The 14,437-nt window shown below is 42.2% G+C and overlaps 1 protein-coding gene across 1 annotated transcript in view; it reads right to left on the bottom strand.

The window, feature by feature from the left end:
- Window positions 1-14,437, bottom strand: part of HYDIN (HYDIN axonemal central pair apparatus protein) — a 347,593-nt gene that overhangs the window by 27,946 nt on the left and 305,210 nt on the right. Inside the window, exons 61-69 of the mRNA XM_054579213.1 lie at window positions 13,629-13,731; window positions 13,136-13,414; window positions 11,583-11,725; window positions 9,352-9,570; window positions 6,094-6,254; window positions 3,712-3,809; window positions 2,672-2,879; window positions 1,247-1,459; window positions 643-781 (exon numbers count right to left, since the gene is read on the bottom strand). Of these exons, the coding sequence (XP_054435188.1) occupies window positions 643-781; window positions 1,247-1,459; window positions 2,672-2,879; window positions 3,712-3,809; window positions 6,094-6,254; window positions 9,352-9,570; window positions 11,583-11,725; window positions 13,136-13,414; window positions 13,629-13,731 (1,563 nt within the window). The remainder of the gene's footprint in view (window positions 1-642; window positions 782-1,246; window positions 1,460-2,671; window positions 2,880-3,711; window positions 3,810-6,093; window positions 6,255-9,351; window positions 9,571-11,582; window positions 11,726-13,135; window positions 13,415-13,628; window positions 13,732-14,437) is intronic.

Here is a 14,437-nt window from a genome sequence, read left to right on the forward strand (position 1 = left end):
GCCAGCCAGCTCGGGTGCCCAGCATTCCCTGTCATGGCCCCCTTGGCCTGCTTCATTCATTTGTATGACCTTCCTGAAGGTACCTGAATTTGTAAGTTCTGTTTCATGGGTTTATTTCTGCCTCTAAGATTCTCTATAGGACTTACAAGACATGAGGCCTGCAGATCTATTTTGGCCAGTGAGTTCATGTTTCTTTAAGATGGACCCCCTAACCTATGAGACTGTGGAAACAGTAGGGTTAAGGCATGGGACATGACTCCATTTTTCTGTTTTGCCCTTTGACCTGACCAAGAAAAAACACATCTGTGTCCTTTCACTGCTGTCAATCTCTTGGACAAGAACAACACTGTTCTATAGTGTCCAGGCACTGGCGGGTACCCAGTTTCCCTCTCCTGCTTTAATAATCTCAATTTTTAAAACTCTAAATACTAGAAATCTGCTTCTCCACGGCCAACAAAGAGAGCTTCGGCCTGTCTTGTTGATGAGGATCACCTAACATATATAATTGTCACTCAAGAAATACGTGTTGATGGATGCACCCTTAGGCTGCTCCCTAACTCTATCTCTGCAGCATACCTGCTACACAGAGAGGGATGGAATGATTAAAGCCCCAGGTTGAGTGGTCCTCATTCACACACATACCTCAGCTTTCTTATCAGGGTGGATGAAGCCCTTCTCTGTAAGGCATGTGAAGGCTGGAGGGTTCTGGAGACTTTCAATTTCTTCAGAGACCCAACAGAAGGAATAGGTGCTAATGGTTGGGTTGAGGATTGTAAAACTCCTGGCAAAGGGGGAAGAATTGATAGCAGAGAGTAAGAGAGGGGGTTGAGAATTAAGAGAAACTTTCTTAGGTCCTGCTTTACCTTGGTCTCCCTATGTGGGAATCAGAACTGTTCCAAATACTTTTTGTTACTGTAGAAATGGAAACTACATCCCACTTGGGGGTCTAGCATATGGCTGGAGGTCTGGACTTTGGAGTAATAATGATGCTGAGGGCCCTTCTGTCTCAGGCATCCTCTGTGGCCAAGGGTCAGGGATTATATTATTATGCCTTCTAAATTTTCCAGTGTCAAAACTAAGGAGACAGAATTCACTTTCTTACTGTAGGAGCTCTCTCAATTCTGACCTCAGGGTATCAAGTCTACTTCTAGGAACACATCTAGCTCGGTTCTCTGAATTCTTCCTCTGAGTTCTTTAGAAGGATTGACTGATATGAACTAAACTGATGCAAACTTAAGCAACTCACCGGAGATTCTTCCCTCCTATGCCCACACTGGTGAACTCAATCACCCGGGTGTTTGGGTCCAGAGCCCCACCACCAGGCCCTCGGAGATCTGGGTTGCGCCGGTGTCCACTGATGTAATCTGAGTCTTTCAGGTCAAAATGACACACAGGCAAGATGCTCCGCCCTTTGGCTGATACCACTGGGCCTTGCTCTCCAGGTGGCAGGTTGGGAATCCTGAAAGAATAAGGTTGTATGTGTGTATGTACATATTTATTTACTTATTTATTTAAATTTTAATCAGTTGTTGCTGTCTTAGTTGGTTGGAAATGAATATTACATCTATTAAAATGTGAGCTCCATGAGAACAAAGACTGCATCCAACTTGGTCAACAACATCACCTCAGTGCCTTGAAGAGTATGTGATACATAGTAGGTGTTCATTAACTAACGCTGAGCGGATGAATGCATGAATGGGCTGAGTATGATGAACCTGAATTCTGGCCCCTTCTATGTACCCAAGTATGGCCTCAGGTTATTTCCTCTACCAGCGGTGAGAAAATCTCCCCACTGTAAAATGAGCACAGAGGCTTACACTTTGGGCTCTCTCAAGGGCATCTAGTGGAATAGGAAAAGTGATGCAGAAACCCTAAATAAGTATCCTGAGCTCCTAGGAGAAAGCAAACTGGATGTGAGGAGACTTCCAGCCCCAGGCTCAAGTTTAGGTGGCCCAGGTGCAGGAGGGTCCCTGCAGTGATTGCAGTGTTTCCAGGAAGCTCCCATGTCCCACAGCGGTGTCCGCCACACTCAGCCATGGTTTGTGGAATTCCTCTGTAAGGAGGGCATTCTCTGTGGAGCTTTCCTGGGAGTGGGTACCACATCAGGGACTTTCATTGCCAGGGGATTTTGGATTGGCTTTTATCTAAATGCATCTGGTCCCCATCCCTTCCTTGCTTACTAGGTCTGCCACCTCCACCATCACCACCACCTAATGTTTGTTGTACCTAATGTGTGCCAGGCACTGTTCTAAGCATCACCGAATTACCTCATTCAGTTTTAATGACAACTCTGCAAGGTGTGTATTGTTATTTGCATTTTACAGTTAATGAAGCCTAGGAGCAGTAAAGGTACAAGAAAGCCTTCCCAAATTTGTGCTTGCCCAAGGACTGGAACCCACCTGGCTGCCAACTATTTTGCTGCCCAGTGGACTTCAGTATGTGGCCAGGAAGGGAGAGGTGGGCCAGAGGAAGAGTCTAGAGAGGGTTGATGAGCAATATGAAAGACCAAATCCTCCTTGTGCTCCAAAGGCTAATCCCTTTGAATCTTTCCAAAGGAAAATGTGGCGATTTGGGGCCATGGAGGGGTCTCGGGTTGGAAAGAATGCGGTAGTGATGGGAGAGAAGAGGGATAGGAGCTGCAGAGCTTGTTCTGGGGAGCATGTCTCCTTACTGGCAGAGAAGATTGCTCTCGAAGTCTCCAACCTCCAACGGGGAGAATTTCACTTTGATCTTCTCAGTCTTCCCCACAGGCACAATGCCTGAGATGGGCACCACAGAAAAGGGCAGCTGGGGAGCTCCGTTCCCATGGTCCATGGCACTGTCCAGAGTGCTGCCAGTGGGGAGTGTGCCCTGGCTCAGCTGATCTTTTTGAGAGGAACCTGGGGGCAGATGGAGAGCCAGTGATACTCTGCATTTGCAGTGGGAGGACAAGGAGAAGGCAGCCCACTCACAGGTCCTTAGGGACCCTCTGTGTGGTCTGTGAGTTCACCTCTTTCAGCAGATAATCTTAACTTTGGTCACTATGGGTAAGGAATTGACTCATAGTTCTTACAGGTGACTCATGAAAAATACTGCTATTAATTCCACCAAGTTTTCAAATTTGTTTCCTTTTGGCTCAAGGGAGTGGGTCAAGTAGATGTCTGTGGGTTTTTTGCCTCAAAAATATTGGGCTGTGAACATCACTTGTGGAGAATCACTATTTTAAAGCAGGAGTTTACAACCTGGGGGCCCATGGATAAAGGGCCCAGTTGGAAGGTCTGGGAATCTGCAAAATTGAAGCAGTAGTAATGGATCCTTGCCTCCTGGGTTCTGGGCCCCTTTATTAAGTGCTTCCCATGTTCAGCTGCAAACTGGGCATGGAATGTAATTTCCTGGGGAGGCAGCTCACAGTTTTAATCATTTTCTCCAAGGGCCTGTAATGTCCTAGAAGGTTAGGATCTAAAAGAAAAGATTCCTAGGGATCTGAGAGGGGGGCTGGCCTTGTCGGGGGCCAGGGTCCAGCTCCAGGAGGGCAGAGGTCAGCCCTTGCGCTTCTCAGGTCCATTTTGGCTCTGCAGACACCAGGAGTCCTCTGCTTTGCTTCTCCACAGCTACTTTGTAGGGGAAGGGGGAGGATCTATTAGGGCAGTGCTCACTTCTCCATGAATGAGGCTCTTATACTAACTGGGGGCTCAGCTCAAACCCTGGGTTTTTACCTTCCTTTGCACTTACCTTGGTTATCTGGCACTGCAAAGCTGACAGCCTTCGCTGTCTCTTCTGAGATCCAAGTGAATTCCAGCTGCACATCTCCTGTATTGATCAGTTCCAACCTGCAAACAGATCAGAGAACCGATATGGGAAATGTGCTGCAAGTGATTTTTGTCCTGCCTGCACACCCATCACCTGCATGTACGCAGTTACTTTTGTCTTTAAGTCAAGTCACTTTGTCTTTTATATATTTCTTCAAAAGGCAAATTTAAACAATTTATCTGAAATTGGGCATTTGATGTGCCAATTATATTTCCTTGTTAAACAAAAAATATATACCTAACTCTTAAAAGTAAAAATATCCAAATGTTCAGCACTGAAAATTCTCTGGCATACCACTGGCACCAGAACTCTCAAGTGTGCATCACAGTAATCCTGAAAAATTCCCATGAGAGAGGAAACAAAAATCTATTTCACATGACAGTACCCTCCTGGGGTGCAAATATCATAGCCCCTTCCCTTCCTGAATCACTTCCCACCACCAGAAACAGTGTCCCTGTCCTCAGAAACTATCTGACCTCTTCCCGAGATGCTTTCACTGGCTGAGACACAGATGTGTCTCAAATTCTGAATCGGTGGAGCCTTTCCTGGCCTCAAGTTTCCCTGCTCTGTGACAAGAACTGGCAGATAGAAGCTTTTTCTGGAATCACTATTAAACTTGATCATAGACAATGACAGCAGGGGCATGAGGTCTTGAACAAGAAAATGATTGTGTAAGAGAAAGAAACACACATGCTCTCCTGGTTTTAGGGGAATAGTAGAAGTTGAGAGTTGGGAGGGAGTATGTCCAGGGTGGGCTTAGAGATTAGACCTCCATTATCCCATGCAGGTAGACCATGCAGATGTGCTTGAAGCCAAGTGCTTTGACTTCAGGGGCTTATATTTATGAAATTCATACAATGAGCTTATCCTAAATGAAATTTTTATAAAGTGGAGAAATCTTAGTGGCACATAATAGTTTTCATAAAAAGAAGCCTTGGTTTATGTAAAGGGTCAGATGGTAAGATTTTTTTGGCTTTGTGTGCGTTGGTCTCTCAGCAGCTTCTCACTCTGCTGTTGCGCTGCGAACACAGCCACTGACGACACAGAGCAAATGGGCATGGCTGTGCGCTCACAGGCCCTATTTACAAAAACAGGTGGCTGGCTGGATTTGGTCCCTGGGTCATAGTCTGCTGATCCCTGCTTTTGTGTAATGGGCATCAGCAGAAGATCCCACTTCTTTTCTTCTACCTTTTGGTTCTATAACAATTTGAGAGGACACTTTACGTGCAACAAGTACAAAATGAGTTAAACAAGTTGATTACTAATTTTTACAAAGTAGAAATGTTAGTGGTTTACTTTTTGTGTTTGTAATTCTCAAAGATTAGTCACAGGCCTTCTCTCTTGTAAAGGTTGCTCTCTCTGCCTAGAAGGCTGTTTTTTTCTCACTTCCTCACTGGGCTACCTCCTACTTGTCTCCAAAATTCAGCTGGGGCACCACTTTGTCTGGGAAGCCTCCCTGACACTCTGTCTCTCCCATATCTTGGTCTGCTTTAGGTACTCTTACTACCTCCACAGGACAGCATGCTGTACCATCAATTCACCTGTTTGCATCTACCCTATACCCCTGACTCAAGACCATGAACTCTTTGAGAGCAGGACCCATGACATCCTTGTATCCCTGCATCTGTCTGTGGGTGGAGGGTTAACATAATGCTTTCTCTTTCTAAGGACAATTTTGACTTTGAATTAACTTTCTTGCTCAGTTTCCCTGAAAAATAAAGGAGGAATGTCAGCTGTGTTATTAGGCAACATTGTTTAGAGTAAAAATGACCCCTATTTGTTAAGTTGCATCTAGTGTGGGAGGAATTATGATTATCTGGAGGGAACCTATAGCCTTGGGGTTCTCTGAGTATAGTGACTTCTGTAACAGGGCATGTCCCCTGCAGAGATCCTGGAAACTATACTTATGGAGGGGTCATGAGAAACGTTGGCTTCTCTTAGTCACGGGGCTTCTTAACTAGGTTGGACCCTAGCGCCACTATGTGGTTATTGTCTGAACTGTCACCTGGTTGGCCAACAAGGACAGCTCCCGGGTGCCTGTATGGATTGCTGCAGGGACTGTTCCCACTGAAGCTGATCACCTGATGCCAGTTTCCTGGTCTATATCTTGATTTCAAGGGTAACTTCAATTGCTCTGTGAGTCTGAATGTTTCACTGCACGCATGTAGACACTATGATGCATGCTACAGATGACGCCTGGTATGTGCTGCCATGGACACTGAGTAAATGTTTGATAAATGAGTGAGTGAATGACAAAATGAAAGAATTTCTTTGATGAGTGTTGGGAGGCTTTTGATGACTCACTGAAACACTCGGGTCTGGTAAACTAGCGTTCCCTTAAAGCGCACTTCGCTCGTTTTGCACTGGTACGATGCGAAATTCACATTGGCACTGATCTGAAGCTGCAGTTCTCGGTAGTTTTCTTCCAGCACTGAGTGAGCAGGCTCAGGGTCCGTCTCTACCACCTGTAACAAAGGCAGTGTGTCCTCAGTGATGCAGAGCCAGCTGTCGCACTGGGACATTGTGGGGGAAAACAGAACCCTATTCTACTAATGCAAATTAACACCAACTCATAAACTCAAGTTCCAGGACAAAGGATTATGGCAAATCTAAAATGACTTGTAAATGGGAAAGAAAATAAAAAATTACCGGGGCATTAGGACTGCACAAACATGAGTTTGGGGTCAGATGGATTCCAAATAAGGCAGGAGAAAGAAAGTTATAAAGAGAGGAACAGATATTAATAAAATAGAAAATAAATCTAAAACAAAAAGGACCAACAAAGCCAAAAGTTACTTGAAAAGATTTTAAAAACCTTTGGTGAGAATGATCAGGGAAAAAAAAAATACAAGTAGCCAGTATCAGAAATGAAAAAGGAGGGGCATTATTACTGATCCTACAGATTTAAACATATAATATGGAAGTAATATGAATAATTTTATGAAACTATATATGAAAACTTAGTTGAAGAGCAAATGCTTAAAAAAAATTAATAAAATTGACTCAAGAAAAAAATAAAAAACCTGAAGAGTCCTAACACTATTAAAGAAAACAAATGATAGTAAAAATAATCTTAAAATCTTAAAGACCTAAACAAATAGAGCAATATACCTTATTAATGGAAAGGACGTATTAATATTACAAAATTGTCAATTCTTCTTAAACTGACTTATAGATGTAATCCTATTCCAATCAATTTTCCTTCAGGGTTTTCATAGTACAGTTGACCCTGAGCAATGTCGGGGTGAGGAGCAGCAAACCCCGTGCAGTCAAAAATCCCTGCATAACTTTGACTCCCTCCAAACTTAACTATTATTAGTAGGCTACTGCTGATTGGAAGCCTTACTGATAATATTAACAGTCAATTAACACATATTTTGTTTGCTATTTCTATTATATACTGGATTCTTACAATAAAGTAAGCTAGAGAAAAGAAAATGCTATTAAGAAAATCTTAAGGAAGAGAAAATCTATTAACAGTGCTTATTGAAAAAAAAATCCACTATAAGTGGACCCACATAGTTCAAACCCATATTGTCCAAGGGTCAACTGTACTTGGTAAACGGATTCCAAAATTATATAGAAAATAAAGGGTGAAGAATAACTAAAACACTTCAGAACAAAACAGTATGTTAGAGGGACTTCCCTTCCAGATATCAAGGCTGATTATGCCACTACAGAAATTAAAGCAGTGCAAAACTGGCAGAGGGATAGAAAAATTGGCAGTGAAGTAGAATATAGAGATAGGATACACCATAGGCACATGGGAAATTTAGATCATGAGGGAGTAATGGCAGATCACAACAGAGGGCCAAACAAAAAGGGGATTTGGCAATTATCTAGATGGAAAAATACGAAATTGGATCCTTGCTTCATGCCATAAAATTCAGGTGGGCAATGGGCCTAAATATCAAAAGAAACCTGATAAATGTACAAAAAAAAAAAAAAAAAAAAGAAAGAAAGAAGGAAAAAATCAGTGAATCTTTCCTGTTAGGGATGGGTTTTAGAAACAAGACACACACACAGAAAAATAATTATAAAAGGAGAGATGAACATTTTTGCTCATGAAAAGATACATTAAATAAAGTGAAAAGATATGCTAAAATTTGGCAAAGACATTGCAGACAAAGAATAGAAACGGTAGAGTTTATAAAAACTAAAGTAAGTCATGCAAAGGACAGGCATCATAATTTTAAAAATGGGCAAAAGGCATTTACAAAATAGTCAACTTTGTTTAGTGATCAGGGAAAGGCAAAGTAGGCCCAAAATGAAACTATTTCCTATTCATTTCAATGATAAAAATCAAAAAGTCTGACAATGCTGAGTGTTAGAGAGAATGTAGATCAGTAAGATCTCTTTGCTAGTAGGAGTATAAATTGGTACAGCACTTGGAAAACATCTGGGAGTTATCCTGGAAAGTTGAACTTTCACATATCCTATGATTCAGCAACTCTGCTATTAGAAATATAAGCCCTTGCAAATGAATACAATGTGACATGAACAATAATGCTCACAGATACACTGTCCATAATAGTAAAACCCCAAATAATTTTCAAAAGAAGAATGGTGGTAATGAACGTATTAAGAAGTACAAATTGGTTGTTACATAATTGTCATGGGGATATAGAGTACAGCATAGGCAATGTAGTCCATAATATTCTAAGAAATATGTGTGGTGCCTGATGGGCGTGAGATTTATCAGGATGATCACTTAGTAAGTTATGTAATGTCTAATCGCCAGGGTAGACTGAAACTAATATAACAATGTATGCCAACTATAATTAGAAAAAAATAAAAATATACTTTCTTGCTAATACCAAGTATTTGATAAATGTTAGTTGGTAAAAAAATAAATGGAATTTTATACAGCAGGGAAATGGGTGTACTATAGCCACATGCATCGATGTGGATAAGTACATGCAACAACCTTTAAAAAAAAATTAAAACTACAACTAAATGTTATGCCTTTTAGCATGCATAGGTTAAAAAAGAAACAAAAGACAAAAATCCAGGGAATGAGCAAACAAGATTCAGGATAGTGATCTCCTCTAGGAGGGAGGCAGGGGCATGGAATGGCTGAGAACCATGTTGGAAATCTGTTCTAATTTCTGTGCTGTGGGTGGCTTCACCTTTGTTTATATTATTACAAGGAAACTAACAAAAGAATAATTAAGAGAGGGGCATGCAATCAACCAAAGGTGAGATTCTGTCTGTAACTCATCTATAACAATTCTGGAGACCTGGGGGAAAAAGGAAACAAGGAAAAGACCAGCCATGACATCTCTGAAGAAGAAAAAGATGGGAGGACTTGCTCAACTAGATAACAAGACAATCTAAAGCTCTACCAATTAAGATGTGTGGTCCATGTGGCATGTGTAGTATGGATGGCAGGCAGCATGCTTGGAAGTTCAGTTTGTCATTTTAAAAATGAAAATCAAGTGGAATGGGAACTTTTTCCCCCCCCCCCATGAAAGAAGGAAATGATGAGACACCACATGTGAGCACAACAGGTATCCAGGCCTGGCCAGCCTAGCTAGATTTGCAATTGAAGTCCCTACTCACTTTTCGTTTTGTGGTGAAAGTCCCAGGTGTGCTTCTGGGCACATCCATCCATTTGACTGTGCGCATGCGGTCATCCCAGTCGGGAACCTGGTCCGCAGGTTGTTGAAACATGATCTTGGACAGCTTGCACTTGACCCCCATCTTGTTCAGGTTGATGGGCACATCTGACTTCACGGTTACTACTATGTCCTTGGCACACCCAGGGTGGAGGTGGCCTACCTGGGGAAGAGCCTGGTGTTACTATTTTTGGGAATTCAATTTTGAGGACTCTTGCTACTGAATTGTGCTGTTTTAGGGGACGGGTACAGCCAAAAAAAGTGTTGGCAAAAAAAAAAATCCATCATTTAAGCCTGATATATAGATCATCTTAAATACGTACAAAAGCTTCTTAGATAGAAATATAGTCACATAAACAAGAGCAGCTAATATTTATCACACTGTTACTTGCGCCAGGTACTGTTTAAACATGTACACAATCCTATCAATTCCCACAGCGACCCTATAGGATGTATAGCTATTACCCCTACTTTACAGACAAGGAAAACTGTAACTTGCTCGAGGTCACACATTAAGAGAGGGAGAGCTGGATTCAGATCCAGGCACAGATACCACATTCTTAACCACCTGCGTTTCTTAACCAATGTGACCTACACAAGTTATGGACAGATGTACACAGTACATGGGCAGTTCTCAGAGTGTGATCTGGTGACCCCTGGGATCCATAAGATCTTTTCAGGAGTCCACAAGGTCAAAACCATTTTCATCATAATTTGTACCAAGATGTTGGCCTTTTCATTCTTACTTCCTCATGACTATACAATGGAGTGACATGTGATACAGCATTAGACTGAATGAGGATGCAAATATGAGAATCAGCTCTCTTCTATCAGGTCAGATATTACAGAGATTTATAAAAATGAGAAAATGTATTCTCAGACAATTTTTTATTTTAGAAAATATAGCCATTTTCATAAAACTATTATATTACCATGTAATGGCTTTATTATTAGATTTTAAAATGAATAAATAAATGCATGTTTTTAAACATTCTCAGTTTTCATTCCTAATATGGTAAATATTGATAGATGTAAGCCACATAAACAAAAGCTCTTTGGAGGGTTCTCAATAGCATTTAAGAGCGTAAAGGAGTCCTGAGATCAAAAAGGCTGAGATTCCAGATACATGGGAAATCCAATTTGGGCTATCGAAAATAATAATTTATAATTTTGCAAACACGAACACGCACATGAAAAACCCACAGATATACCATATTTTGTGTGTGTGTGTGTGTGTGTGTAGTCCCTTCATGTTTCTGAAACTCTACCTCCTTTCAAAGTGGAGGGAGGAGAAAGCTTTGTACTTCCTAAGGCCACACATGTGTGCATGTGTATGCACAAATGTCTGTATGTGGGGGGGGGTATATATGGGTATATGTGAGTATATGTAAATGGACTATGAGAAGCTTATCTCTGCCTCCTTTAACTAACTTAAGTATTCACATCCCCTCAGGAAGCAAAACCTCCTCCTGACAGCACTCAGAGGTTTAAAGGTGGGGCCCCCGACCCCCCTTGCTCTATCCCCCTAGGGTTCTGTGTTTGAAGACTTTGGGGCTGAAACAGAGCAGGAGGCTGTGGCTATATCTGTGTGTATCCAGTGTCCTGGCAGCTCAGAAATCAGCTATCTATGGAAAGCGACTGTTGGCCAGAGGCTACAATCTGCTACCATGTTGTCTAAACCTTGGTCAGCAATTCATAAAATGTGTGCTGTGAGTTGCTAAAAGAAAGGGTTAGAAAATTCCAGGTTAAGCACAGTTAATTAGTTTTATTATAGTATGCTGAAGGGCACGGGGGATGTTTAAGAGAAAGATGAAACTTGGAACATTTTCTAAATCTCAGTTGTCCACAGGAACCATCGCCCCATTTTATCTTTTAGTGAAGGACTTTTGCAGGACTAATGCTTAAAGAACACACACCTAGGGGACACAAGTCTATACGCTGGGGTAGTAAGACTGGGGTGCATTTCCAGCCACACAGGCTTCCATGGAATTCCTCCACATCAGCCTAGGCAAACCTTATTCTCTGCTCTTAGATCAGAGGGGGTATGAACAGCGTCCTCCAATACCAGGTCTGAGTGAGGTCCATCCCATCCTTTGTATCCATGGAAATGAACTGACAGCCAAATTGGGTTTGGGCCTAAGGGAGTCCAGAAAACAGTGAATGGCTTGCACTTACCTGTGGGGAAAAGGAAACTGTAGCTAAAATGGGCCATTCAAACCGTATCACATTCACTTGGCTGTGGTTAGTGACTGTGAAGCTCACGTTATAGCTGTTTCCAATGTGGCAGTCCCCAAACTGAATGTGGTCCACCAGGGCAGCTAAGGAACACAAGCAGAGGGCTGGTGAGTCCTCCCTGGCCTCCTCCTAGGGCTCCTGCCCAGAGGAGGCAGCACCTGAAACACACTGTGCCTCGCCCTCACACAACTCCTCCTTCCTTGGATGCTTCTACTGGAAAAACCTGGAGTCCTGAGCAGTAAGCTTTCCCTCCTTGAGGAATCTACTGTCCATCCATCCACCTTGGCCTCCTAAGGGTTAGGGTGGCCAGATAAAATACAGGAGTCCCTGTTAAATTTGAATTACAGATATGAGTAATTTTTAGTAGAAATATGTCCTAAGCAATATTTTGGGACACATTTAAACTAAAAAAAAAATCCATCATCTATCTGAAATTCACATTTAATGGGGACTCCTGTACTCTGATTTTCTAAATCTGGCAAGCCTATTAGAAATATGAAATTTTATTTCTGTACTAGGGTTCACTGCTGGCTCTTGTTTGACTTCTGATAAGAGAGATGTCACCCTGCAGCCACGAACATGGATGAGGTGCATTGATTTTTACCCATGTTATATAGACTGCGCAATGCTACATTCCAGGACTATAATTAAGCTCCTAGAAAAATTGTGAGACTGTATTTATAACTCACTTTGTAGCAATGAGGCACACAATTAGGGTGCTCAGCAAATGCCTTTTGAGAATAATGATGAAGTGTTATAAATTTTCTCCTGGCCCAAAGCGTATAGTGAACCAAATGAAGATGGAGAACTTGATAGGTTGCATAGCAGGATGTGTCTTAAGCTTTACTATGTCACTTAAAGATCTTGATAAAATGTAGATTCTGATTCAGCATGTCTGAGGTGCTGGGGTAGAGTCTGAAATTCCCATTTCTAAGAAGTTCCCAGGTAATGCTGATGGTGTTGGTTCTCAGTGCATTGAGTAGAGAGACTGTGGAGAATGATGCTCTAGAGAAGGCACCAGCCTACATCCTGTTTAAACAAGCCCACAAACTCTCTTGGAATGTGTAGGACACGCGGTTCAGATGAAACAGGCAATGTCAATGTGAGCCAGCTAATCTATATAAACAGGGAAAACTACAGAGAGATATGTATTCACTTCTTAGCTCATCTGGAGTTTGAATTATGAATTTTGCTTATTAACTAGATTTGAACTTGAGCTCAAACTATAATCCCCCTAAGGGCAGAGACTCCTATTCCCCTTTGGAACTCCAGGGCTCAGAGTAGTGCCTGGCATGTGCACAGTGATGCTCCATAAATGTTTCTTGAGGGGACACATGAACGAATGCAGTCCCAGAGCCAGGCACGAAAGAGAAGACAGTGAGGAAGAGGAGATTCAGTCCTAAATTCCCAGGAAGCTAGTTGATCTGTTGTTTAAATTTCACTGCTGACCCAAGAGCCAACAGTTGTCAACACCTCTCTGCTTCTCTTCCCACCTTCCACCAAGTCTTCCATGGTTGTTTCCTCGGTGACCTCAGGGATATCTGAGGCCTCCTGGCTGGTGGAAGTTACCAGCCCATGGATGTTGTCCAAGGTGATGTCGTCCTCGTAGCCTTCTCCCACCATGTGGATGATTGTGTTCTCGTATTGGTTGTCGATCACCGACAAGTGGATCGTGCCTGTCATTCTCCCAACATTTCCCGAGTGGAAAACAACATCAAATTCAGCTGTGTCTCCAGGAGCAACAATCAGGGAGGCAGTGTGAGCCTTCTTTGCTGCAAAGAGAAAAGAGAATGACTTAGGATTAGTTTAAAAGAAGATGCATCTATAAAGATTCAAGGGAAAGTAGCCCTAGTGTGGGAATGAGCATTACCTAGAGTGGCCATTGGCAACAAAACTGCGCCTCCTACTCTGCATCCTGATTAGTCCCCTCACAAAACAGTTAACTGGGTCTCATTGCCCTCTGGAAGCTACTCTTCCTCAACTTACCTTTTGCGTGGGGTTTGTTTTCCTCTATGATGTAGATATAGGAGGTAGTGGGCCTCCCTTTCAGGCAGAAGACTTCTAGTTGGTCCTGCAGGTCAACATGCAGCTGGCAGAAGGAAAGCAGGACTGAGTGTTACACTTACAGGCTACTCATGGGTTTTGAGTCCATAGTGAGATACTGTGCAGTTTGTGACATATAACATCCCCCTCCCAAAAAAAAAGCCCTCGTGCCTAGTGCACAATTTTTTGTTTCTTATTAAGAGGGAGATATAATAAATATTAAACCTAGAGAGGAAAAAAGAAAATTTAGTTCAGCTCTTGTTAGCCAAGTGAGAAACTGGAGGCCCAGAGAGTACAGGTGACTTTCCAGGTAACCCACTGAAGCAGTGTCAAAGTGGGGTTTCCAAGGCCACTGTTATTGACAGAGGTAGTTGTAAAATATACTCTAGGCTAATAAAATGGAAGGGAATATTTGTAACTCTGTGAGGGATTGCATGGATATGAGTTTCTAAAATACAGCATCTCCTAGGTACTCGTGCCTTAGTTGCCTCATAGTGTTGTATCCTACCAAGGTAAGAGAAGAATCAAGGCGGGCATCTGACCTACATGGAGAAAAAGAATGTTTTCAGCCCACTGAGAGCCATGTATAGTGTTTAAAAAAAAAACTGAAATCATATATCTGATATTAGGTATGAGACATCAGCAAACATTTTTAGAAGATAGTCATGCTGGCACCATCTTGAACATCATGAGCAAGATAAAATAATATTAAAAATGAGGCACAAAGAAGGAAGAAGTAGAGACATCATAGA

The sequence above is a fragment of the Pteronotus mesoamericanus genome, unplaced genomic scaffold, assembly GCF_021234165.1.
Source record: "Pteronotus mesoamericanus isolate MK-2021 breed Mesoamerican mustached bat unplaced genomic scaffold, CSHL_Meso_final contig_52, whole genome shotgun sequence".
Classification (NCBI taxonomy): domain Eukaryota; kingdom Metazoa; phylum Chordata; class Mammalia; order Chiroptera; family Mormoopidae; genus Pteronotus; species Pteronotus mesoamericanus.